The sequence below is a fragment of the Chelonoidis abingdonii genome, chromosome 5 (genome assembly GCF_003597395.2).
Source record: "Chelonoidis abingdonii isolate Lonesome George chromosome 5, CheloAbing_2.0, whole genome shotgun sequence".
Taxonomy (NCBI): domain Eukaryota; kingdom Metazoa; phylum Chordata; order Testudines; family Testudinidae; genus Chelonoidis; species Chelonoidis abingdonii.
Genome location: NC_133773.1, coordinates 60,420,668 through 60,446,818, shown reverse-complemented (window position 1 = coordinate 60,446,818; position 26,151 = coordinate 60,420,668). Strand labels below are relative to the sequence as shown.

Sequence of the window (26,151 nt, the reverse complement as noted above, 5' to 3'; positions counted from 1 at the left end):
TGGGACTGGGAAGTTGGGTCATCTCTCCCCAGGAGCCGCAGCTCTGGAGCTGGGGAAAGTTGCCTCTTTCTTTGGCCACCACAGCACTGCACATTCCAATTCCCCCCGTCTCCTCTTCTCACTCCACTGTCCCCTCCCACCTATTGGCTGGTGCCGCTACAGCCACACCGCCCAGAGCACCAGGACAGGCAGCCGTGCCACCCGACTGGAGCCAGCCATGCCACCGTGCAGCACAGAGCCGCAGCTCTGGAGCTGCGCTGCCAGGCAAGAGCTCACAGCAGGGGTGCCAGCGGTGCAATGAGCTGAGGCTGCGGGGGAGGGGAAATAGCAGGGGAGGGGCCATGGGCTAGCCTCCGGGGCCAGGAGCTGAGGGGCCGGGCAGGAGGGTCCCGCGGGCTGTAGTTTACCCACCTCTGCCTTAGAAGCTGTCATGGCACCTTAGATAAAGATAAATCTATCTTGTGTAGCTGTTCTGCTTTATATGACACTGTCTTGTATAGTGCTCTTTAATAATTATTTTGTTATGCCTTGAAAGAAAGATGCTAGATACAATTTAAATTTTATTTTTTGAGGATTATGGAGTGAAAGAAGATGAACTGCAGGCTATCCTCAATTATCTGCTCACAATTCATGAGGTAACTTTTTGTATTGTTTTTTTTTTTTTTTGGCTATTCTTGGTAAGTCAAGCAAAATTTATTCACAATTTTTTCAAGTAAAAATATCCTCTCCTGCCACAAGATGGCTCTGCAGTAAGAAATAACAAATGTAGTCTAAACCTAGAGTGCAGTGTGTTGAATTTCCAATATCCTGTAGTGATTTAAACACTATGTTTAGTAGTAGATTCAGGTTCATTAAGATAGTAAGTCAAAGTAGTTTCCTATGCTGTTCAACAGCCCGATCTATCAATCAGAAAAACAGATGGCAAGAGTGACTTAAAAAAATCCTTATTTTATGCTACATAAGTAATATTTTTGGTTTTATATTTCACCGTTTTTATTATGCTTCTTAAATAAAACAATACATTGAAAATGTGAATTAAAAATAAGAATGTTAATGAAGTCTAAGAGCAGCTTGTAAACTTAATTGGGAAAGAATATTGGTTGCCATTGATATATCCATCTTCATATTTTAGCACCAGGAAAAGGCACTTTATGCCAGATGTAACATCAAAGACAAGGAAAATGGGACCATAAATCTAACTGAACTAATCTCTTTAAGGGTGCTTGAAATGGGCAAAATAAGGAATTAATTGAGTTCACTTGAAGCAGTACAGATTTATTTTTTCTTTGTGTTTACACCTATATTTATCCTTTAGTTTCTACTCTGGTACTGGATTGAGTGTACTTGGCTGCAGCATGAAATAAACAATCCAATCTTTCTCCTTTATGCAGAAATGACAATCTAGGTAGCACCTAAGAACTTATCTACATGAAGACTTAATGCGTGGCAAGCTGGAATGTGAATCTACACCATGCTAGTTTGCTATGCAGTAGCTGACTGTGTGGACTCTGCCACCATTCACTAAAAGTTCTGTAGTCAAAGCATGTTATGGAACTTCTGTGCATGATAGTAGAGTCCACATGGCCAATTACTGCAAGTTAGTCTGCTGTGCATTAACATCCTGGCTTGCTATGCATGGAAAAACTCTGAAAATGAAAGAAATCACAGAGCCTTCATTCAAATTTTGTAAATGGAAAGGAGGAGTTAGCCTTCCACTCTTACTTTTTTTTTTTTTTTTTTTTTAACCAGATGAGCCTGTGTTGCCTAAACTGAGAGCCAGGGTTGTTGAATCCTTAATGAAGCAATCTTTTCTCTCAAGCGATTTAGGTACATGGATGTTAATCAAAACAAAACAAAATGTTCTAAACATGCCATAGGAAAATAGCCCTACTCTCTTCATCAGGCTAATCAGCCATGACATCTGTGAGGTCATAATGTTGCCATATCTTAGAAGGGCATAGTCTTCCAGGATATACAGGACCCAAGTGTCTAATGTATAAAATGAGCAGGACATTTTTGTTGAAAAATTTGTGAAGGTAGCTTTTTATACATCACAAAGAATAAGAAATGGGCACAAAAGTTGCATTTTATTTCTTTGTAAGTCACCTTTAAATAAAAGCAATTTACTTGGAACAAATTCGTAAGCTGTGATTAAATATGTGTCTCAGACAGACTGCTAAAAAAAAAACTTTGCTAGACAGGTGATAAGCCTAAATTATCCACTCTTAGTATTGCCTATGAGTTCTCAAAGTTTCTCATTGTATAGCCCACTTCTTTATTTAAAAAAAACAACAAAAAAACAAAAACTCAGTGACCTCCACCCTTTGGAAAATTTGCTTTGTTTGTTTGGTTTCGTTTTAATTCACTGAATGGGTGGAGTGTGTGTACGTGTGTGTACTTGCATAAATGTGCATGGGAGGAATCGCCGGATATCCCATTCCCTGGGTATGTCTAAACTACCCACCGGATCGGCGGGTAGCGATCCATCTGCTGGGGTTCGATTTATTGCATATAGTGTAGACATGATAAATTGAGCCCCAATCACTCTCCCTGTTGACTGCTAAACTCCAGCTTGGTGAGAGGCGGAAGCAAACTCGACGGGGGAGTTGCGGCAATTGACCGCGCACCGTGAGGACATGAGGTAAGTTGAACTAAGATATGTTGACTTCATCTATACCATTCTCATAGCTGAAGTTACGTATCTTAGGTAAACACCTCCTCCCTCCTGTCCGCAGTGTAGACCAGGCTCCTATTATACATGCACAGACTTCCCACTACATACAAAACAATGCAACTTCACCACCACTATGCACAGATCAACTAATTCTATTACCTAATCCATTCTCATTTTTGTTGACCCTTTAATTTCCCTATACCTTTCCTGTTCCTTAGTACTCTCTTCTGGCTTCTTTGAGCATGGCCCTGGTTATTTGGATTCTGGTCTGACTCCCTGGCACTGCTCTACAGTTTACAGCTGCTACCTAAAGAACTTCCTTGGTCCAAAAGAAGGGCTGGATCATACTGAATTATTTGCAATGACTTTTAAAATTTAGACTAATGTGCTAATAAAGCAATTTAACTACTTAATTTTTAAATTCGAATTCTGTGATTTATTTTTTAACAGGATGACAATCTAATGGATGTCTTGCAGTTGCTTGTTGCTCTGACATCAGAGCATCCCAGTTCTATGATTCCTGCTTTTGATCAGAGGAATGGATTATGGTAAGTTAAATTTCATGCGTAGGCAAAAGAGAACAATATTTTGATGATTGATATTGCTATTCACTGGAATTCCCACACCACCTTGAGTCATTTCAGTCCTAGTACTACAGCTGTAAACTCCTTCTTTTGGGTGATTTTTGTGTCCAGGTGTTCTCTTGGCCAGAGTTAACACTGGTTTTATTACTTATGAATTGTTAATGCCTCCAAGCTGTCAGTCATGCTCAGGCAAGTAGTAGTCAGTTTGAGTTAGTCTATACGCGTATGTTAATCATCGTCCATTAACATCTAGCTTGAAACCTCCCTTTCCATGTCAATTCTTTGAGAATTTAGTAATGGGACAATTCCAGCTAAACTCGCTAACGGATTCCTTCTGATCCTTGTTAGTTTTTTCACTACTGAGAAGTTTTTTTTTCTTTTTTTCTTCCCCCACTTTATGGTGTGTAACCTACTGTTGGCAACTTCTGTCTACCTGTAGGCCATGCTCAATATGTTGAGAAATGCTGTTTCATGGTATTCTGAGTGGACAGTAGTAGTTGAGGAAAGGAGCTATGACATGCTATGACAAGCCCAGTAGAGGAATTGTTGTTAGGAAAATGGCATTAAATTACAGTTTTGATTTTATTTTGTGGTTTTCAATGGGTGGCCTGATAACTGAACTTTTCTAATTTAAAATGAATCCTGTGTGGATATCAGGGGAAAATGTGAGCATACAACCAAATATAAGAACTGTTCCTAGAAGGGTACTTACAGCAGTAATTCACTTGTTACATAAAGGTGTATTCTCAATCCATACATTTTGTTGCAACTACTGATTAATCCTGGGTTTTACTTTTTTCCCCCGGCTCCCCTATGTCAAGAATCAGGCAGTCATATTCATAATTGTTTCCACCCTCTTCTCAGTGCTAGTTATTTCATCTGTTTTGTTCAGCTTTGACTTCATTTGTATGGTAACATTATGTTCCGGGAAACTAATAAAAACTCTAAATAATAAAGTATTCGAATGTCATGTCAGGTCTCTAACGTATTGTATTCGTTTTTACTTAACTACTGGCAATAAACTTTTTTCTTTTTATTAAGTAGCATAGGGGAAGCTCAGTATGAATAGCGAGTCGACAGTGAGAAATCTGTTTTTCTGTCTCATTTGTTGTATTCCTTACTCCTGTATGGTCTCCAGCCATTTAACTGGCTGATTATGTCTAGTGCAATTGATCCTGAAAATTTAAAAAGCTGAGTTAAATATACTTTCTATCCATGTTTAAAATAAAATGATTTTTTTCCTCACACAGGCTGTTTAAACATTTGGGTGTCTCTTTTCTTAAAATTCAAAAATACTATATATTAGCTCAGAAATAACCTATATGGAAGTTTAATGTTTTCCATGATACTGGATAGCCCTGATAATGTCTTGTAAGCTGCCATCTTGTAGGGACAGAGAAAATTGGGCTGTGTTATCGTCCTCCATCTTTTGTACTCTGCTGATGGTATCCCACCTGCCTAGCTAGTTACATTCACAGCTGCTTCATCCGGGTTAAAATCATTTTTCGTGTTGCTTGGATTTGAATCGGTGCTGACTATTCACTCTCTGATTCTGGTACTGAAGAGAAGGGGAGACTTTTTCTTTTGTTTTGGTGTCTGGTGGGCAGCTGAGGTTATGAAATAAATTTATTGGGAAGGTTTGGGTGTGTAAACAAGGAAGTCTACTTTGACCAACCGCCAGGTATTTCTGTGTTAAGTAATATTGTCCTTTTCATTAGTTTTGATACTAGTAGAAATGCTTATGATTTTTTTCTTAAAGTTCTAAAAACATATTTTCATAAAAAGAGGCACACCGCCCAAAATGTTCACTGTACAGACTGTGTGGGACTTTATCATCTGCATTCTCATAATCAATACAATTTCATGGAACATTAAGGAATTACATAATCCATAAAAACAATATAAGAGCTTATCTTATCTGGACAGAAGCCAAGTGTGGTTCATGCAAATTTAGGTGATCTAGTGAATATCATAGACTACCAAACTATAAAATCACATGGGTCGTAGGTATGTCACAAATGGTGATGACGACATTGGAGCGATCTTATATTGATATTAAGTGTACAGTCGGGGACAGAATTTATCCCCTCAGGACACAGTTTAAATTTATTTATTGTACTATGGTAGTGTCCAGAAGGCATGTCCACTAGAGACCAGTCTTTATCAGCTGGCAGAGTGCCTATACTCAACATTTTCCGCTATGAGACTGCTTTCAGTTGCTTATAGCATTGCTAAGTTTTAATTATATGGGCCACAGTTTTTTATGTCAAGTGTCTGCCTCAGGTTGAATTGTTTTATTTGAAGAGATTTAGCCATTTCTGAGAAGGTGGCAGGAGCTGTATGCCTGATGAGGATAAAAAAAAAAATTAATATATACCTATCCGTTTAGCCCCTATCCATATTGTGCACTGAGTGAGGTATAGGTCCTGTAGGGAAAAATAGTAAGTGATTATCTAAAGATCATGGTTGCATGGACAATCTTAATTCGGGCATTTCCTAGTTCTGGCATTTATTTCTTTGGTATATATTTTCATATAGGTGTTTTTGGTATGTTACTTTCTCAGTGTGACCTACAAATTTGACATTTTTTAATAATTAAGAAAGGAATAAGCAAAGTGCTCAGTGTGTCAATTTGTATCTCATATGAAGGATTCCGCATATTGCCTTTAGCAATATACTGGGGCATTAATTGATTGCTAGCTGAGATGGAAGTGTGAGTGTTGCTTGTTTTCCAGTGAAAATTTTGAGTGAGAAGCTCAAATATAGAGATATGCTCTGGAGTAATACTTGGAAATTTTGCACATAGATTTCTCATCAGTATATTTGCATGCTGTCACTTTAATTATGTGAGATTCTGACAAAAATGGATTGTTCAGTGCTAACCAGCCTTTTTTCTCCCTTGAGCAGGTATTGTAAGGTTAGGATGACCAGACATCCCGTTTTTAAAGGGACAGTCCTGTATTAGCCCTCCCGAAGGTGTTACGACTTTTTCTAAAAAATGGGCAAATGGTCCCATATTTTCTACCCCAATCAGTGCTGGCTGCTGTTAGCCATATTCTGACATGAACCCTGCTCGCCTGGCTGGATCCCTGCTCATCAGCCGCCTGCCCACCAGTGGTGAAGGGCAGGGTCTAGTGGCTGATAAGGATGGATGTGCAAGGCTCATGGTGGGGTAAAGATGCAGCAAGCAGGGCTGGCCGCTCCCTCTGCTGGTCTGTCAGCACAGCCACAGGCCCATTTCTGGCTGGTGCTGGCTGTGTGCTGTGAGCTGCGGTGGCTGGTGAGTGTGGGCAGGTGCCAGGCAGCGGCCAGCTATGTGTCACCTCTGCTGACCACCCATTGGCCCTTTGTTCTCCTCCTCTCACTGTCCTGTCCCTACTTTGTCCCTTGGCCCGCTCTTTCATATGCCCCCCAGCAGGGTGCATCCCATTCCCAGCACTGTTCAGAGAACCAGTCCCTGGTCAGAGAGCGCTAAGCTCACCAATAGCCTGGCTGGCAGGCTTCTTCCTTCCCCCACTGCCTCTGGGTGGGTAGGCGCCCTGGGAAAGCCCAAGATCCTCCGGTCCAGGGTGCTGGCCAGGAGGAGTCAAACCCTGCATGTACCAAAGCCCTGGCATGGGGAAGCCTCTCTGCCCCTCAGCTAAGCTCTGGAGTGTCAGGGTGGGGGAGGGAAAGCAATTTCCAGCCTGTTCACACCCCAAACTTGCCCTCATATTGCCATGGGAAGTTGCGACACCAGGTATCAGGAGAAGTGGGTCTGTCCCAGGAGCCCAGCCAGGTATGGATGGCGGAGAGCACTGGACAGGGAGGGTTGGATCAGTTGGTCATCCCCTGTGTGAGAGAGGTGTATGGGAGTGTATATGTGTCACCTCTCCCTGTGTTTGTGTGTGTGTGTGTGTGGGGGGGGCGTAGGGGTGTGTGTGTGTGTCACCTCTCCCCATGTGAACCCTAAAGCCTTAAAGATAGGAAGGTAAATAAAAATAATCCATCTACACAGTGTTTCTTCTTAACAGGGGTTCAGTCAACTTGATGATAATTTGAATGTTTGTACTGCATAGTTCTGATTGCCTTTGAACTCACTTGAATACAAGTAATTTTACCAGGTGTCCTGTATTCAGCATAGGAAAATATGGTCACCCAATGTAAGGTACAATGCTTGTTCCAGAGCTAATAGGGATTTCCTTATGTTAAGTGCCAGTATGATCTGAAGAAAGATCAATGACAGAGGAATAATACCTTCTATCTTCCAGAAAGAAGGGGGACTATATGTGCATATGCAATTTTGTATGTAAGGCACCTTTGCTAAGATTCTAATGTGTTCTTTCATTAACTGTGTTTTTTATTAAATAATCTGAGGAGCAGAAACCAGTATAAGTGTAATGAAAAGAGTGCCAGCTGACATTGTTTTTTGCCATCCTTCTGAAAGCTGTCATAAAGGATTAGCAAGGGATACAAATGTCAAATACTAATACTGTTAGCAAATGTCCACCCAAATATGAAACTTAAGCTTTTTGCAGCTATTCTGTAGCCAGCTGTCTTGACAGTACAACAAACATAATTTGTTTGCTTTTCTGTACTGTAGCCTAAGTGAGATATCAGCTAAAGACAGATTTGAGTACTGAAATTACAATGACCTTTTCACAGATACTGTTTTCATATCAATTGACACTTTTAGGGACTCTAACAGAATTTGGATTTCAAAATTCCCAAATATAGCTTTAAAATTCTAGTACAAAGTACTATATAATTTAGGAAAATATCATATAACATTTGTAAGGCTTATCAATGTCTGTCACTTTAATTTGAATCAAGGTAGAAACTTATTTGTAGTGTGCTTCAGTTAATTTGTCAGTGTGGAAACTCTCTCTCTTAGTTGCTATTTCAAGCAATCTTGGTGTTTTGTTTGTTTTCATTTAGGGTTGTCTACAAACTTCTAGCATCAAAAAGTGAAGGGATCAGGGTACAAGCTCTAAAAGTGATGGGCTACTTCTTAAAACATCTAGCACCTAAGTAAGTACTGATTTAAATCTGAAGAAAAGGTACTGTTTCTGTATATGTTATACATATTTAAAGTGTTTTTTTGACATGCAACCAGAATACACACTTCAGCCCATAGTGGGTACTGTTTTCTTCACTGTCATGCAATTTGTTTTTTCATAATCAGTTCCCTCTATAGTGGAATTACTCACAATTGTGTCATAGCATCATAAAAGGCTCTTCTATCAAGCTTACTTAGTGATTTGTGACATGTCATTGTATAGGTTTGTTTTTAACACAACCTGCTTGCATAGTTCCAGCTAAATATTTAGTAACAATTAGAATAGTGAGATTAGCAACAAATATTACCAACTCTGGACTCAATTTAAGGTATCTTAAAAGTGTCTTATTTTACCTTTATTTTAAAATTGGCAAAAACATTAAAGTGAGTATTTGTAACCCAGCACTTTTGCTATATGCTTAACAAAAGTACTTCTGACCGGCTATGTGATTTAAAACTTAACTTAATGAGTTGATCTTGCCGGAGCTCAGATCCAAAACACATAGGAATTTAGGATTTGTTGTTGGGTATACAGCAGAAACATTTCTGTAAATATTCACTTTGATGTTCTTGCCAACTTTATAGTGAAGATGAATAAAGTAAGAGATTCTTAAGTCACCTAAACTGGGTTGGTAACTCTAGTTTATCTTTAAAATTAATCCATCCTGACTTATTTTTGCTGCTCCCTTTTTCTTATGCCTCAGCCATCCAGAACACAGATATGTAACCACCTGGTCTCTGTTAACCTACAGACTTCTGTCTGTAATTAGGACATCCACCATGGCAAGGAAAATGAACTTTACATAGGTCTTTCAATGTTTGTCTTGAAACACTGACCCTCAACATTTATTGTTGATCATGGAAGTTATATAGTTGTCCAATTGCAGCAGAAAGTACAACCAATTTATTTAAAGAGTGGACTTTGCTACAACTGTAGTTTAACATAATTACCAGCTAATGCTCATGGTCAGGTAATCTTTGTGAGCTGAATGGAGAGGGTTATGCTCTTCCCTATATCATTATCAAGGGTCCCGCAAGGTCTGGGTCCAGCTTTTTGGGCTGCTGGTGGTAGTATGTTGGCACATAATGTGTGAGTAGCCCCTGTCACAGGCTGCGTCAGCATTGCAGTCAGAGGTGTGACTGCAGCATGTATAGACATACCTGCACTAGCTTTGGTCTAGCTAGTTTGAATGCCAGTAATAGTGAGAGCACAGCAGCACAGGTTGGATACCCAGGACTCTGGGCATGTATTTGAATGGCTGCCATGTGCTGCTGTGGCTTCAGTGCAATTGTTGTTCGAGCTAACTAGCTTGGATAAGTCTACATGTGCTGCAGCCACAGTTCTGATTGCAGTATAGACATACCCAGAGGCTCAGAGACTCAACCATCCGGTAGTCACACTTTCAGCAGGTTTCAGTGGGCGGCTTGATTGTTACTTTTGGCAGATAAGGGCTTCTGTGTCCCAACTTCCCCAGAACCTAGGGGCTACAAAATAAAATGCTGAAACAAATTCACCAATTTAGCACTCCTCTGGTGTACACATACTAACAAGTTAGAGATGCCCTAATTTACTTTATCCGCCTTTCTGTGTTATTTTAGGAGAAAAGCTGAAGTCATGCTTGGACATGGATTATTCTCTTTGCTGGCTGAAAGGCTGATGCTTCATACAGGCTTAATCACCATGACCACGTACAATGTCCTGTTTGAGGTAGTAATAGACTGTAGTTAGAATCCAATCTTCCTAATTACTTAGAAGGTATTATAAAATTGCTTGCATGTTTGTGCTAATATTTTCCAGATGCCGCTAGAAACTTAACTATGGATGCAGTAAAGTTTTCTGATGCTTACTACTATGGAAGTTCTGCTTAATTTAGATATAGAAGTAGCTTAGTGTGAATCATTTCAAAATAACTGTTAAATTAAATAATTTAAGTAGATACTCTTAATCTGAGTGCTTCATTCCACTTGATATCATGGCCTAAGGTTATTGTAACTTTGATTAAATTTAGGGGAGCTCTTCCACTATAATTAAAATACCAATTGTGTGTCTCAGAAAATGCAAAAATTGGTGTTAAAAATAAGATTGATTCAATTACTAAAACCTGTGACAAGGAAACTTCAGTACTGCTTTAGCCCTAAGATGATATGAGGATGGGTACTGTAGAAAACCTTATGATAAGCAAGGGGATCAACCATTCTCCAGCAAACTTTTTAGTGAACATTAAATAGCTGTTCTTACACTGTGTTTCTTCCTCCTTCCCCCAGATTCTTATTGAACAAATTTGCACTCAGGTGATACATAAACAGCATCCTGACCCAGATTCAACAGTGAAGATACAAAATCCTCGTAAGCATTATATGTCTTTTTAAATTACATCACTGTTAAGCTAAAAATTTTGTCATTTTAAAAAAAACAAACCAAAAAACGCTTATTAATTATATCCAGCAGTCTGAATTGTGGTCTGTTAGTTTTACAGAATCATTCATGCAAGAGGGGAGATAATGCATGTTTAGTTGGAGTTAATTGAGAAACATGCTTGTCTCCCGCTTTTTGAAAGACGTTTTGTGTGTCTAAATGTATACGTAATTTAGTACTGACCCTTTTTTATGTGGTGGTGATGGTATGAGACGTTGTTTCAAGACTTTTATGCACAGAGTATTTTGATTTAATACATTTTCAGGTTTCAGCGTAATTCTGATTGCATTATTTAGTGATGTCAGACTAAATTACATGAAGCATGGAAGTAACATTCATCTTAAATTACGTTCAATGCAGAAACTCTGGATTTGGAGTGGAAGAAATGGATCTACTTACTATATTGTTTAGGGTAGCTTTCTTTTGCAGAAAAAAAAATCCTGATTTGAGATTTCAGATTTCGTAAGAACTTCCATGAAGGACAAATTGCTGTTCTTGAGATGTCTTGATATCATCTGTTTGTGATATAATGAAGTTATGGTATTCCATTATTCATAGAGAAATGTAAATTTTCACTTTTAAAGTTGCATTGTCATTTAATATATAGTATAAAGATGGAGATATCTTTATCTTCAGAGTCTGGGGAAGGAAAATAACGTTGGAGGAAAATGACCTGTGTTTAGAGGACATTGTAAACTTCCTGGTAGATGTAGTCAATGTAGGGAGTGAGAATTAATGGTGTCGTCTTGGTGGGATAGAGATGGGTTGAGTTGTCCATTTCTAAATCCCATATACTCAGTTCATTCAAGTTGACAGAGTCCCTGTTAGATTAACACAGACTTCCTAGAGCTGTTACCAAAGAGTCTGGACTCACTCAGGCATGTAGGGAATGGTAACTTTTTTTCCTGAATGCACTCATAAGGTCAGTGCTTATATTTTATTAAATAGGGAAAATGTTTTTGAAACTTTAAATTAGAAGCTGAATTGAAACTGTGAAAGTAGCTAGACATAAATTCTCACCTTTTTCGTCTGTTTTCAAAGTTCATTCTGTTTTTCTTAAAGTAACAAAAACAATGTGTTTCTTTCCAACCCCACTTTCCAAAAATCAGAATGAGTGTCTGTATTCTGTCCTCCCCCGAAAAGTACTGTATAAACCAATGTGTGTACATAGAGGGTGAAAAATTCACCAAAGACACAATTTTTTTCAAACTTCCATTGTTTTTACAACTGAAACTATTTTTAAGATTGAAAATAAACCTGTAACATTCTATTGAGTCAGTATAATCGATATTCAAAGAGAGAAACTTACATTACACCTGGATTTCTTGTTTATTTTATAACATGATTCATCAGCTGGTATGTTCCTAGTTTTCCAGAGAACATATTTCTTAAAGATAGTCAGTAAATACCGATATTTCCTTTTAAGCGAGTCATTTGTGACTTAGTAGGCATTAGATTATTAAACCCTGATCATCCTGAAGTCCAGCATTATAGATAGTGGCCTAACTCCACTCCCACTGTGAACTAAGCCAACACTGAATGCATTTGTAAACAGTGGTGCCGGCAGCCGTCTGCATGGTGCATATCATTGGCAGGAGCAAAAGGAGCAGTTTGCTCCAGGGCCCCCAAACTGAGTGGCACACAACCCCACGTGCCGGCTTGCAATGCTACTCTCTGAAATTTGGCCTGTCCACCCGTGCAATCACGATGGAGGGTAAGCTGGGCCAAATACGGATGGCTAAATTTAAATTTGTGTGTACCATGTGAAAATTTTCTGGGAGTACCCTGTCTGAAAATCCCACTGAAGAGGAATAGTCATGGAAGTCTTTGGAAGAAGGAAGCAATATATTTCTTCTTTACTTAGATGCATCTTTGACCCTGGTGGAGATGCTTTTCTTTCTTTGTATAAACACACACATTTTTACAAGTTAGTTTTTCATTAAGTAACTATCTTATCAAAATGTTTCCTGTTAGTGAATGTAGTCTAATAAGCTCCAATATTTGATGTGCTTGATTTCTAGTTTTTAAAATGTACTTGTGAACTGTTTTGCAGAGATATTGAAAGTAATTGCGACCCTACTACGTAACTCTCCCCACTGCCCAGAAGCTCTGGAGGTTCGTCGAGCTTTTCTCTCAGACATGATTAAACTTTTTAACAACAGCAGAGAAAATAGGAGGTAAGAGGACTCATTGTGTGCATACAAAGACTGTATGTAAATAACAATGTCTTACAAATCTGTCCTCTCTTTGGACTAAACTAAAATAGTTTCATTAGGCTACCATGTCTAGGCCACGTTATTTAACAAATGTTGTATTCTTTAGGCTTATACGTGTAATGCTGAAGAAGCTTGCATGCAGTAGTGTTTTTACATATGCTAAATTCATCACTAGCTATATGTGGTCTCAGAGTTTAATGATCTTTGTATGTTTTAATATGCTTTGTCCATTTTGAGATGTGATTTAGCAGCAGGAGTATGTGTTTTGCAGGAGCTTGTTGCAGTGCTCAGTGTGGCAGGAGTGGATGCTTTCTCTTTGCTATTTCAACCCCAAGAACTCTGAAGAGCAGAAGATAACTGAAATGGTGTATGCCATTTTTAGAATCTTGCTTTATCATGCAGTCAAATATGAGTGGGGTGGCTGGCGAGTTTGGGTGGATACACTGTCAATCACACATTCAAAGGTGAGTGTTTCCTGGAAAAATGTTCTGAAATTGCAATAACTTTTTTTTTGTATTCTCTAATGAAATTTGGAGCCTTTAAGTACTGGGTCAAATAAAAAAGTCTTTTAGTAGAAATAAGCTATTAAAATAAGTGGAAATTTGGTGGCTTGAATAGTCTATAATAGCATACACTTCAAGTTCAGTATAGGGCTTGTCACATTTGAAAATTGAACGACTTTTTATTGTCAGAATACTTTAATCACAAAATTCTTTCTGTTGCTCATGGCATGATGGTGTTCACTTGTAATAAAAATGGCATTTAAATGTTTCCTAGGGCAGGTTAATCAGCATTTCAGTGGTGTTTTAGTGCTGGATTTCTGTGCATTAATAACAGCATGAAGTTTTTAAACACAAGGTGGCGCACCTTATCTATTCATAGACAAAAAATACCTTTTAGTAACATCAAAAGGCAGTGAAACAAACCCATGAAATTAAGGAAATCAGAGTAGAGGCTGACATTCCATCTGTATAAAGCCATGAAGGGAGACAGGAAGGTAAGGCGGCTGAAGAAGAATCCCACTGTACGAATATAGATGCCAGTCTTCCTCCTTTCTTGGCTTCTGTTGGCTTGTTACAACCTGAACAACACTGCAAAACACATTTTATTATTAACTTTTTTTTCCAAATTGAGTTATAGAACTAGAAAAAGCCACCTCTTCATTTCTCTTTCCCTGCACCAAGAAAAGAATAAAGTCTAACAGAAAAAGCTGTGGAACTTGTATTCTGGGTTTTCAGACAGAACTGTAAATTACATACTTTTAAAAGTGTGTGTCTTACCCGCATATAGAGAGCACACAAAGCTGCACATCTTAAGCCCACATAACTGTCCTTACATGGGTTAACTTGCTCAGAAAGTGTCAATCTATTTAGACCAGTACAGCACTACTGGTTTATCTTGTAGATCACTGATTATTGATCCAATAAACAGCTCTATAATCTATTGTATGTGGTTATGTGTGAGAGAGAAGAATAAATGTCCATATACTAAAAATGCTTGCAAATGTTTAGTCAATGAACATTTCATGATTATAGGTGCAAAGGATCTGGGGCCACATCTTAATCCATGCCAAAATGTGTCTGCAGTGACATAGTGGTGCATTAATCCTTTGCTATGCCAGCTCTATATCAAACCTGAACTGTTCCCATCAGCATAGTGGTGTGTAGGTGGAGTGGGCTGCAATCTGTGACCAGGGTAAAGGTCACTGAAGTTTTGTTACAAGTTAGCATAATTTTAAGCAGCTCTGAAGCTGCTCTAAATTTCTGGGAATTGAACCAGCCATTGGCTGCCCCCAGGATCGGGGTAAGCAGAAATGTGGCATAAAGCCACCCCTTTGCCTGAAGTTTGCCCATGCAGCTTTGGCATACCTGAGGAGTATGCCCCTAGTTTCTAAACAATACCTGTAAAAATTAACTCATGGTTGCTTTTGAAGTTCTTGTTTGTGAGATGTGTGTGGAGAAAGAAGGCAGCAGTCTCTAATGAGGACTAATGTTTGGTAAAATTAAACATAAAATACTGTGTTGAAATCCAAACACTGAAATGGATTTGTGGTCACTAATTTTATATTATTTCATACCTATAACTCAAAATGGCTAACCCAGCTATTCCAGAATATGTAGAGAAAACCTAGATGTTTGTAGGAGACCTTATTGGGGTTAAATATTCAAAAACAAATTCTGGATGAGTTATAAAATCCCTGAAAACAAGAACTTGATGATACAAATACTGCTACATTCTTAAAATAGATTTGGTTCTAGTTATCTGAAAAGACCTTAGTTAAGAACATATAATGGCCCTGCTGGGTCACACCAAAGGTTCATCTAGCCCAGTATCCTCTCTTCTGACAGTGGCCAATGCCAGGTGCCCTTGAGAGAATGAACAGAACAAGTAATCAAGTGATCCATCCCCTATTGCACATTCACAGTTTCTGGCAAACAGAGGATAGGGACACCATCTCTGCCCATCCTGTCTAATACCATTGATGGACCTATCGTCCATGAACTTATCTAGTTTGTTTTTTTTTTGAACCCTGTTATAATCCGTGGCCTTCAAAACATCCTCTGGCAAGGAGTTCCACAGGTTGACTGCCTTGTGTGAAAACAATACTTCCTTCTGTTTTTCAATCTGCTGCCTTTTAATTTCATTTGGTGACCTCTAGTTCTTGTGTTATGAGAAGGCATAAGTAACATTTCCTTATTTACTTTCTCCACACCAGTCATGATTTTATAGACTTCTATCATATCTGCCTTAGTAGTCTCTTTTCCAAGCTGAAAAGTCCCAGTTTTATTAATCTCTCCTCATTTGGCAGCCATTCCATACCCCTAATCATTTTTGTTGCCTTTTTCTGAATCTTTTCCAATTCCAATATATCTTTTTTGAGATGGGGCGACCGCATGTGCAGGCAGTATTCAAGATGTGAAAGTACCAAGGATTTATATAGAGGCAATATGATATTTTCTGTCTTACTTTCTAACCCTATCTTAATGATGCAAACATTCTGTTTGCTTTTTTGACTGCCGCTGCACACTGACTGGATGTTTCAGAGAACTATCCACAATGACTTCAAGATCTCTTTCTTGAGTGGTAACAGCTAATTCAGACCCCATCATTTTATATGTATAGTTGGAATTGTTTTCCAATGTGCATTACTGTGCATTTATCAACGTTGAATTTCATCTGCCATTTTGTTGCCCAGTCACCCAGTTTTGTGAGATCCTTTTGTAGTCTTTGCAGGGTGCCTGGGACTTACCTATCTTGAGTAGTTTTGTATCAACTGCAAATTTAGCCACCTCCCTATTCACTCATTTTTCCAGACCATTTATGAATATGTTGAATAGGACCATGCAATACTATACCAAATGGGATCTGAGGTGCCTGAGCCTCCACCCTGCCCTCCTGTTGCCCAGGTTTGAACAAGAAGCAGGCTTGCAGCCAAGAAATTCCTATTGTGAGGGGTCCTTAGCTGTGGAATAGACGTCTAACTTCAATTTTCCAAAGCCCAGATCTGTTGCATTAAGTGTCCAACATTCGTTCCCCTGGTTTTTTTTTGCGTTGCAGAGGAGGTAGTGGTGGGGGAGAAGAGAGATGAACGGGTGAATAAGTGGGGTTGGTTGCAGAAGGTGTTCTGGGTTTGAAGGAGTTAAACAAGATCTGGAATAGTTCAGTCTGCTGAATACTGGTCCTAAAAAGTTCTCTTCATAGTCACCTGCTGCAAGAATTAAGATTTTTTTTTAAAGAAATAGGACTGTTAATACTGTATTCTGTGTATTTTCAGATGAAATTAAATGTTGGTAAAAGTAATGGTTACATTTTACACTGCAATTAGTGATATAAGGATAGACATGATGACGTATGTGGGGTGTGTGCCCCTTAAGCATTGATATTAATATTCAATTGGTTATGAATTCTTAAAATTGTTTTTCCTAATTAACGTACATTTTGAATACTGTAGTATATACTTACTTTAAAAAGTTGTAAATTACCCAGACTCTTTATATTGTATGACTTTATAATACTGTGTAGAAATAATTCAGTTGGTATATTGCTAGATGCTAAGTGCGTCTAGTGATTTGTTTGATTTCTAGCATGCTTTCCAAACTACTGTGGAACCAGCAATCATAGAGACCCAAATATTTTTTTCCTTAATATTGTTGAAGAAATAACCAGTTTTTTCATTTAATCTCTAATTGTAGGGAATTAATGCTTATTTTTCCCCTTTACAGCCCTTTAAATCCCCTCCCCCCCAATTTATAATGCCATTCTTTGATAAAGAACTAGTGTATAACGGACTAGTGTTGCAGAATTGGATAGGTTTTGCAGAGCTACACATCAAGATACATGCAGCTGCTATAAAAAGCCAAAGAAACTCAATTGCAATTTTATTGTCCAGTTTGATAGATTTCCTGCCACCTTTGTAGCAGGGAAGCTGTTTGTCACTGTAACCCTCTCTTTCAACAGCTGCACTATGCCTTATAAGCAGCAATGGTTTTTCTAGCATAATTGCACTACACTGGTTTCTTTGCTTCCAGAATTTAAAAGGTGTGGGTAACCTCTTTAAGGCTAAATTTCTCTGTCTTGCTCATGCACTGCCTTGATTTTCATATTATATCTTTGTGGTATTTCTTCAAAGCTGAGCATGATTTACCAAAAATTATGGTTTAAACTGTTTGATGAAAATATTCAGGAAAAATTTAGATCAAAACCTAATTTTGTTTCTTCTCAAAGTACATTGAATGTATGAAACCACCCACCTTCTTTATTTTTTCTAGTATAATAGACATGTTTACTGTATCCTAAACTCCCATCTGTCTAGATCTGTTAGTTTGCAAAGAGGACCAATGGCTTCATAGTTAATAATAGGAAACAATAAAGAATGGTGGACAAGTTGCCTTCTTGACCTTTCAATTTCCCCAAGATTTAAAGAAAATAATGATTTATACAATATAATATACCATGTACTTGAATGTTTTAAAACATTGAAAAGTGTGAACACTTAAGTATTTCAGGTCCTTTGAAATATCTTTTAATTAAAAAAAAAGTTGTCATGTTATCAAGTAACTAAATTAAAGATAAATCATTTGGATAAGGAAACATCTTGGAATATTTTAATAAAATTAATGAAATTTTCATTAATGTTATGAATCAATAAGTGTTCAAAAATACTTCCATTTGCAGACTGAAGTTGTATCAGTTTGGATCTGTATGTGGAAATGTTTCAGAATATTGTTTACTAATCTGAATAAAAGGGGATTTGATAATCCTAAACAAAATAAACATGTTTTAAAATACTGTTTGGTTTTTTTTAATTTCTAAGTGATTATTCTCTACCCAAATAATTTTAATTGGCATAGATAAGAAGCTGAATAAATCATTTGGATATTTCCTCTTTTTGTGCCCTAAAAAAGGGATAATCCCCTTCAAGAAGAGAAAAAACTGATTGTATCACATAGTGAATTTGATGTGCATAGAATTAAGCTGAACTTTGTAGCTGGCAGATACAGAAAAACTGGAGAGACAGATCAGCAAAAATGATTAGGTCATTGGAGTAATAGATTTATGTAGGAAGATTAAAAAAGCTTAATATGTAGAGGAGCAAGCATTGTCTAGTGGAATGAGCAGAGGTCTGGATGCCAGGACCTCCTAAATTCCAATTCCAGTACTGACCCTGAGTTGTTATGAGGTCTTCAGCTAGTTGCTTAAAATATGAATTGCTTAATGTTTTCCCATCACTAAAATGAGAATAATATTTAGCTACTTGACAGAAATGTACTGAGGAATGGTTAGCTTATACAATATCTTGATCTAAAATGCTTTTTAACACCTCAGTAAGGACTCAGTGATTAATGATAACTGTTTACAAACATTGTAATTATGTAAAATGGAGGATGAGGATTTTTTAGGGTAATGCTAAGGGTATATGTGAGGATAAGTAGGAACAATGGTATGAAATTTAAAAAAAGTGTGTTTAGGCTGAATATTGGAGTAGGGGAATGAGTCTATAAAGACTCCATAAACGTAAGATACTTCAGCTTTCCTTAGAAAGGTGTATCAGGATTATTTGATATTTTAATACTGTTAATATCTGTTAGATAAATGGTTCTTCAGCTCTTCTGTTCTGCATACTGCTTCATGAGGGAGAACCGCTGCTATCTACCTATCACCACTGGCATACCTCTCAATCTGCCAGGGTCCACAAATGGACCATAATGTGTGACAAAGGCCAGACATGAGGGGGGAAGACTAATTATTCATGCAGCAAATTTAAAATGTGGGATTAATTAATTGAGTGTAAATCTCTCTTTTTAAAACTTCAGTTTCTGATGTAAATAATTTTCAACAAGAAAAATTAAGGGGTTGCCAGATTTGTGTGGAATGCAGGTTACTCTGGGATTAAAATATGGGACCTCCCTGAAAGTAATGTATGTTAAAAAGTATGGCTTCTGGCACCGTCCTTCCCCTCTTTCTCAGGTGAGTCCTCTGCTATTCCTGGGTGTGCATGGAGGAGCCTGCTTACTACTGACTTCTAAGTGTGATGTGACCTCCAGCCTCAGCAGGAGGGAGTGGGAAGCAGGAGCATAAACCACTCGGGAGAGCCCTTTGACAAGCAGCATCATTGGTGGGTGGGGAACTCTGTGCCTCATTGCATATATTCTAACCACTGCATTTGGGGAAAAGGGATGTCATGGTCAAAGTCACAGGAAAAGATTTTTGGATGTAGAAAGTTAGATCGAAAAGGGAAGGGAGGGCCCCTCTGCTGGACTGTATTTCTCCAGCTCAGGGCTTTTTCTCCTGTCAACACTGTTTCTCCACTTATAAGGTAACTCCCTTCTCTTCATGTGTCAGTATATTTATGCCTGCATCTGTAATTTTCACTCTATACATCTGAAGAAGTGAGTTTTTTACCCACGAAAGCTTATGCCCAAATAAATCTGTTAGTCTTTAAGGTGCCACCGGACTCCTCGTTGTTTTTGTGGATACAGACTAACATGGTTACCCCCTGATACTCTGGAATTGTAGCATCTCCCTCTCTCTCTGACCAGGCAGTCAGTGCCTTTCTGCTCTGACTGGTCCAGCAGTCAGAAAGGTTTCCACTCACTCTAGAAAACTGACCCTTTTCAGGTCCTCTATATCCCTTCAGCTTCTCAGGGTATGTCTGTGCTATGGAGACTATACTGATATAGCTATGTTGGTAAAGCCCAATACTGTAGATGCACTATAACTGAGAGCAGTTTTTCACCACCTCCCCAAATGACATTAGCTACATGAACATAGCTGTGTCTTCACCTGGAGTTTTGTCAGCCTTGTCTATATGTTGGAAGTGAGATTTTGTTTTTTGTTTTTTTTTTGTACCGCTGACCTACATCATAATGCCAGTGTAATTTCTGAGTGTAGACCAAGCCTCTTCCTTTTGTTTGTTTTGTAAAACCCTGCTCTGTCACTTCTCTCTCGGTTTCCTCCTTTTCGCTCATTTAAAACTTAGCTGTGTGGAGAAAAGCTGGAGGAGAACTGGTTTCACCTAGGATGTAGACGTTTTGTTCTGTTCTGGTAAGACCTATTCTGGTGGTGGTGATTTTTATTGACCATCCTGTTCAGAGACAGACTGTCAGGCACTACTCCATCTGCGTAGCTCAAGCAGAATGAGACAAAAGAACAGTGAAGATCATCATAAGGGTTTAAACAGAGTTCCTAATCCAAAACAGAATTCATAAATTGTACGTAGATACATTCCCCAAATCACCAGATACACATTTAACTTCTATTTAAATGAAGACTTTTATTAGTCAATAGTGACTGATATTTGCCATTCAGAATAACTTTGTCTTATAATTCATTTGCATTTTGATAGTAAACATAAGAGAAAATTAGATGAGAATATAGTTTTTCCCTCTGTAAGAAGCTTGCTGGGGATATGGCAAAATATGTTCCTTTGAGGAAGGTTGTGTGGCAGGATTAATGTATATAGTACCTCTGTCCCTTTTCTCTGACAGATTCATGAAGTGGGATTGGTATTGGCAGGTATTGGTGCCTCCAGTCAAAGTTGATTTGTTTCTTGCTTGGAGTGGAGAGTTTCCAGGCCTCAGCTGTTAGCATTGCTCCTAGGAGGGAGGAAAAACAGGTCAATAAAGCTCTGAGTAAAAATAGTAACATATACTAGAATTATGAACAGTTTATTGATGAGCTTAGCAGCATAGGAACTAGTTTACAATAAACCTTGCTATGGACAGCAGTATTGTTGCTGACTGGCTGGCCAACCAGTTACCCATGCCACCTCCATATATATAATATATATATAATATATAAATAAATAATAATCTAGTGTGCGTGTCTGTGTGGGGGCAGTGGGGTGGATGAGGGAGCGTGGAACCTAGACTAAATCTTAACACACAGCTAAAATGCCTCTTGCATGTTAGTTTTAATACAAATGTTAGTCATCTTAACCTTTTTGCATACTGCATGCTAATCTTCTTGTCTGGCAATCAGTGAATGCTGAATGTCAAATTAAGTTACAATTAATGGCAGAGGAGAATGTTGTTGTTATTAGCTTACAAGTGTCTTTAACTAGTAGTGCATAGATGTGGTTTCCAAATGGCTATGGATTAACCATCAAATGATTGTGAAGATTAATGACTGGCCTTTTAGCTCGCTAATTTAGAACAATTTCTGGTAATTAATTGTGAATTATCAGCTTTACAGTTGCAGATGCTTTAAGAAAAATTTAAAAATGACTGAAGATAGGTGAATTTAAGTTTTTCAGCTGTCATTTAGCTTTCATGTTGTTACAAATTTACATGAGCTAGTATTTATATTTTAAAGTTAAGTTAGCTCTGTGCTATTCATATTTAAAAAAGAATCTGGCGACTTCTAATCAAGTATACATTTTGTTAATTGTTGCCTTCATTAATCATAACCCTGGCTTTTTAATGTTATGTTTTAAAACACTCTGTCTGCTTTGTGAGAGGCGTTTCATAAATTCAGTGTCATGGAATATTTGTTTAGAAAAAAGTTGTTCTTGCCTTTCACGTTTAACAGGATTGTGCCATATATAGAGTCCATTTAATTAAGCTAATTTGCAAATTAAAGTCACAAAACCACAAATTTAGGTAGGCTTGCTACAATGTTGGTCTTTGCACAGTAGCATTTTATATTTTTTTTTATATACAAAGAAAACTGTTAATTTGAAATACTGCTTTGTAAAGTCCCACATTATAGTAAGCTTGCTTAAATTTGTGTTTTTGTTACTTAAATTTGCACCTAACCAGGTGGATGAGGCTTTTTTTAAACAAGTAACAACATCATCTAAAGCCCAAAATTTGGTGGTGATGGGGGACTTCAACTATCCAGATATATGTTGGGGAAAATAACACAGCGGGGCACAGACCATCCGATAAGTTCTTGGACTGCATTGCAGACAACTTTTTATTTCAGAAGGTTGAAAAAGCTACTGGGGGGATGCTGTTCTAGACTCAATTTTAACGAATAGGGAGGAACTTGTTGAAAATTTGAAAGTAGAAGGCAGCTTGGGTGAAAGTGATCATGAAATCGTAGTGTTCACAATTCTAAGGAAGGGTAGAAGGGAGTACAGCAAAATAGAGACAATGGATTTCAGGAAGGCGGATTTTGGTAAGCTCAGAGAGCTGATAGGTAAGGTCCCATGGGAATCAAGACTGAGGGGAAAAACAACTGAGGAGAGTTGGCAGTTTTTCAAAGGGACATTTCAGGACGGCGCATTTTGGCTCAGCGCACGAAGCTAGATTAGTAAGGTCCCAGTGGGAATATGCGAAAACTTGGAGGGGAAAACCCCATCTGAGGATGAGCAGTCTTCAACGGGAACTTATTATGGGCCCAAAAGACAAGCTATTCCGTCTGGGTCAGAAAGATAGAAAATGTGCAGAAGCACCTTGCTTTACCACGGATCTTGCATGATCTTAGAAGATAAGAAGGAAGTCATACTAAACTGGAAACAATGAGAGAAACCAGATTGGACAAAAATGGTGAAAGGTCTGATATTAGGGCAAAACCAAGAGCAGGACAATTTTGAAAGGCAGATGCGCCCAATGCGCTCAAACTAGTGCTAAGTAATAAAGTAGTAAACACAGCGACATTTATCAATAGATTAGAAGCTCAGAGGAGCCCTAAGACCGTGTAGGCCCTCTGCTAATATATCGAGGGAGGGGAGAAACTCTACAAAGTAAACTCAGGAAATGGCAGAGATTGCTTAATTGACTTCTTTTTCGGTATCCTTCCACCTCAAGAAGTCTGAGGAATGCCGAACCTATAAGTATCGAATATGGCAATGGAGGTAGGATTTAGAAAAATAAGATAAAAGGAACAAGTTAAAAATGACTTGAAGTTAGATGCCTGAAGTCACCAGCGGTAGCCTGATGAAATGCATACCTGAATATTCAAGGAGCTCAACTTAGAGGAGGTATCTAAAGTTAGCTATCAGCTTTGGAAAATCTATGGAGACAGGAGATATTCCAGAAAAAAAAATGACTGGAAGGGCCAATAAGTGCCATCTATAAAAAGGGAAATGAAAACCAACCCAGAACTTACAGACCAGGTTGTTTAACACTCTGGCCAGGGAAGATAATGGAGCAAGTTAATTAAGGAAATCATCTGCCAAACTTGGAGGTGGTAAGGTGAATAAGGGGAATCGCCAGATGAATTTGTAGAAAAAATTCAGCCGCGTGTCAGATACAAAGTTCATCGTTTCTTTGAGCAAGTAGGTATACAAGTCCGTTGTTGGATGAAGGCGAGAATGTGGATGCGATTCGTTGCGTGACTCTAGCTTTAGTAAGGCATTCGTGTGTGGTGGGAAGTATGAGGCTACAGGTACGTTGGGCTAGGGGAGGGGGTACTGCACCCTTAGTGGTAAGGAGTTGTGGTGAGGAGTGGACTATTCATACGTTCACAACAACGATGCTCTCAGTGCCATATCCAACAGGACCAGCATCTTTTGTTTTTTTTTCTTTTTTTTTTACTCGCCGGTGCAGTATCCAGACAGAAAAGTAAGTAGTCTACGGTTGGCTAATGATATTTCTTATAATAATAGGCAAACTACAACTTAGATGGGGAGACTCATAGGTGGGTGAGATAAACTGGCTGAGATAACGACCACTACCTCCAGATAGTAGTTGCTTAATTACGGTTACCAATACTCTGCGTGTGCGAAGAGTTCACAGAATAACACAGTGGGGTTCTGCTGAGTCTGGCTTTGAATCGGTGCTGTTCCAATGACTTTAGATATTGGACAGAAAGTTATGCTTAGGGTTGCAACATAATTCCAAAATGATCTTGGACAATTGAGATGGTCTGAGGTAAAACAGGATGAGTGAAACAAAGACAAATGCACAAGTGCTCCACATTAAGAAGGGAACAAATCAGTTTCAACATAAACAATGGGAAGAGACTATCTAGTCAGGCATACGCAGAAAAAAAGAAGATCTAAGAGAAATATTAGTGGACACAAGCGTAAAATATTGAGTCACAGTGTTGATTGTTGTCTGCCACAAAAAGCAAACATGATTCTGGGATGCACTAATTACATAACAGAGCGTATGAAATGGCTGTTGTTGTTATGAGCAATACACGCGTAAGTCTATTTCTGATCCACTTACTCTGTGCTGGTTTAAGTGCCTCAACTTGGTCATGTGTATTCGGGTCTTGGGCACTTCATATCAAGGATAGAAATGGTGTGATATTGCCTAGAGCGATGTCCAGAGTTTAAGAGCGACAAGTAATGATTAAAGGTCTTGGCAGAAACGCCTACGAAGGAAGGCTGGAAAGAATGGTTTATTTAGTTTGGAAAGAGAAGATGAGAGGGAAGGGATAAGCATGTGTTTCAAACAGGCGATTATTCTAAAAGGTTAGTCTGTGCACAGGAGAGAGGAGAACACTTCTCGTTTCACGTTAGCCTTCTATCGGTCTAAGAACAAGAAGCAATGGGCTTAAACTGCAAGCAGAGGGGAAAGATTTTAGGTTGGACATGGAGGGAAAAAGTTACGAGTAATTGATCTCAGGTAGTGTTAAACACTGGAATAATTGCCTCTAGGTTGTAGTGTAGTTAAACACTGGAATAAATTGCCTAGGGAGGTTGTGGAATCTCCATCACTGGAGATATTTAAGAGTAGGTTAGATAAATGTCTATCTGGGATGGTCTAGACAGTATTTGATCCTGCCATGAGGGCAGGGGACTGGACTCGATGACCTCTCGAGGTCCCTTCCAGTCCTAGAATCTACGAAATTTATTTAAAAAATTTAATCTTGATTTGAGATTTTTATGATAGAAACAAGGCTGCTTAAATTGCATCAATTTATTTTTAAAAGCCTTCTTTACCCTCCCTGTTACTGTATGTGTATGCTTTTTAGCTTGCTTTAACAATATCACTCACCTTGCATTTTTCTGTGTCTTGGGTCTGTGTATGTCACCATATAATATCTGGATTTATTTTCCCATAGGATTACATGACCAGCATCTAAAGATGGCAATTGTCTGTATTGACCTTCCTTCCCCCACTTTTTGCAGCACATAATAAAAATCTGGAAAGCAATTTCATTAGTTTAATTTCCAAAATATATCAGCAAATCACTTTATATTGGCTTCCAAAACCACTGTGTCTCTGCTGTTTTGGATAAGAAAACCACAACTGCTAAACTGTACTGCATTATTTTTACTATAGAGCATATATTTAAAATATCACCCTTAATGAGGTAACGAATAACATGCATCTGCTATGCAATGCCTCTGTAAGTCATACAGCTCAGTACTTGTAGTGTCCCTATTTCACAACAATCTTAAATAGGTGAAGAAATGCACTTAAGCTTATTCTTACTGATTTTGTAACCGATGTGCATCAAACACATAAAAATTAACACCTGACACCAGTATACAACACGTGTATTAATAAAGTTGCCAACTGTCTAATCACACAAACCCAAACACTTTTGTCCTGCCCACTTCTGCAAGGCCCTGTCATGCTCCCTCCCGAGGCCCCACCCCTCTGCTCATTCCAGTCCCCCTCCCTCCATCACTTGCTCTCCCCCACCCTCACTCACTTTCATCTAAAAAGTCTTTATTTAAACTTAAGGAGCCGATTTTGTATTACAAATTATTTCCTCAAACCACAACCTCCCACAATATCTGTGTACCATTTTGGAGTCAGAGATATGAAAGAACATCTTAAATTACCGTCATGAATTTTTTAGATGTTCTTTCATTTTAG

The 26,151-nt window shown here is 38.4% G+C and overlaps 1 protein-coding gene across 7 annotated transcripts in view; it reads left to right on the top strand.

The window, feature by feature from the left end:
- The window catches only part of LRBA (LPS responsive beige-like anchor protein), a 582,443-nt gene that overhangs the window by 92,001 nt on the left and 464,291 nt on the right, over positions 1 to 26,151 (top strand). For all 7 annotated transcript variants that reach the window (XM_032793241.2, XM_075066317.1, XM_075066316.1 and 4 more), the window contains exons 16-22: positions 573 to 635; positions 3,125 to 3,222; positions 8,176 to 8,268; positions 9,896 to 10,004; positions 10,562 to 10,643; positions 12,766 to 12,889; positions 13,200 to 13,392. In XM_032793241.2, coding sequence (XP_032649132.1) covers positions 573 to 635; positions 3,125 to 3,222; positions 8,176 to 8,268; positions 9,896 to 10,004; positions 10,562 to 10,643; positions 12,766 to 12,889; positions 13,200 to 13,392 — 762 coding nt within the window. The remainder of the gene's footprint in view (positions 1 to 572; positions 636 to 3,124; positions 3,223 to 8,175; positions 8,269 to 9,895; positions 10,005 to 10,561; positions 10,644 to 12,765; positions 12,890 to 13,199; positions 13,393 to 26,151) is intronic.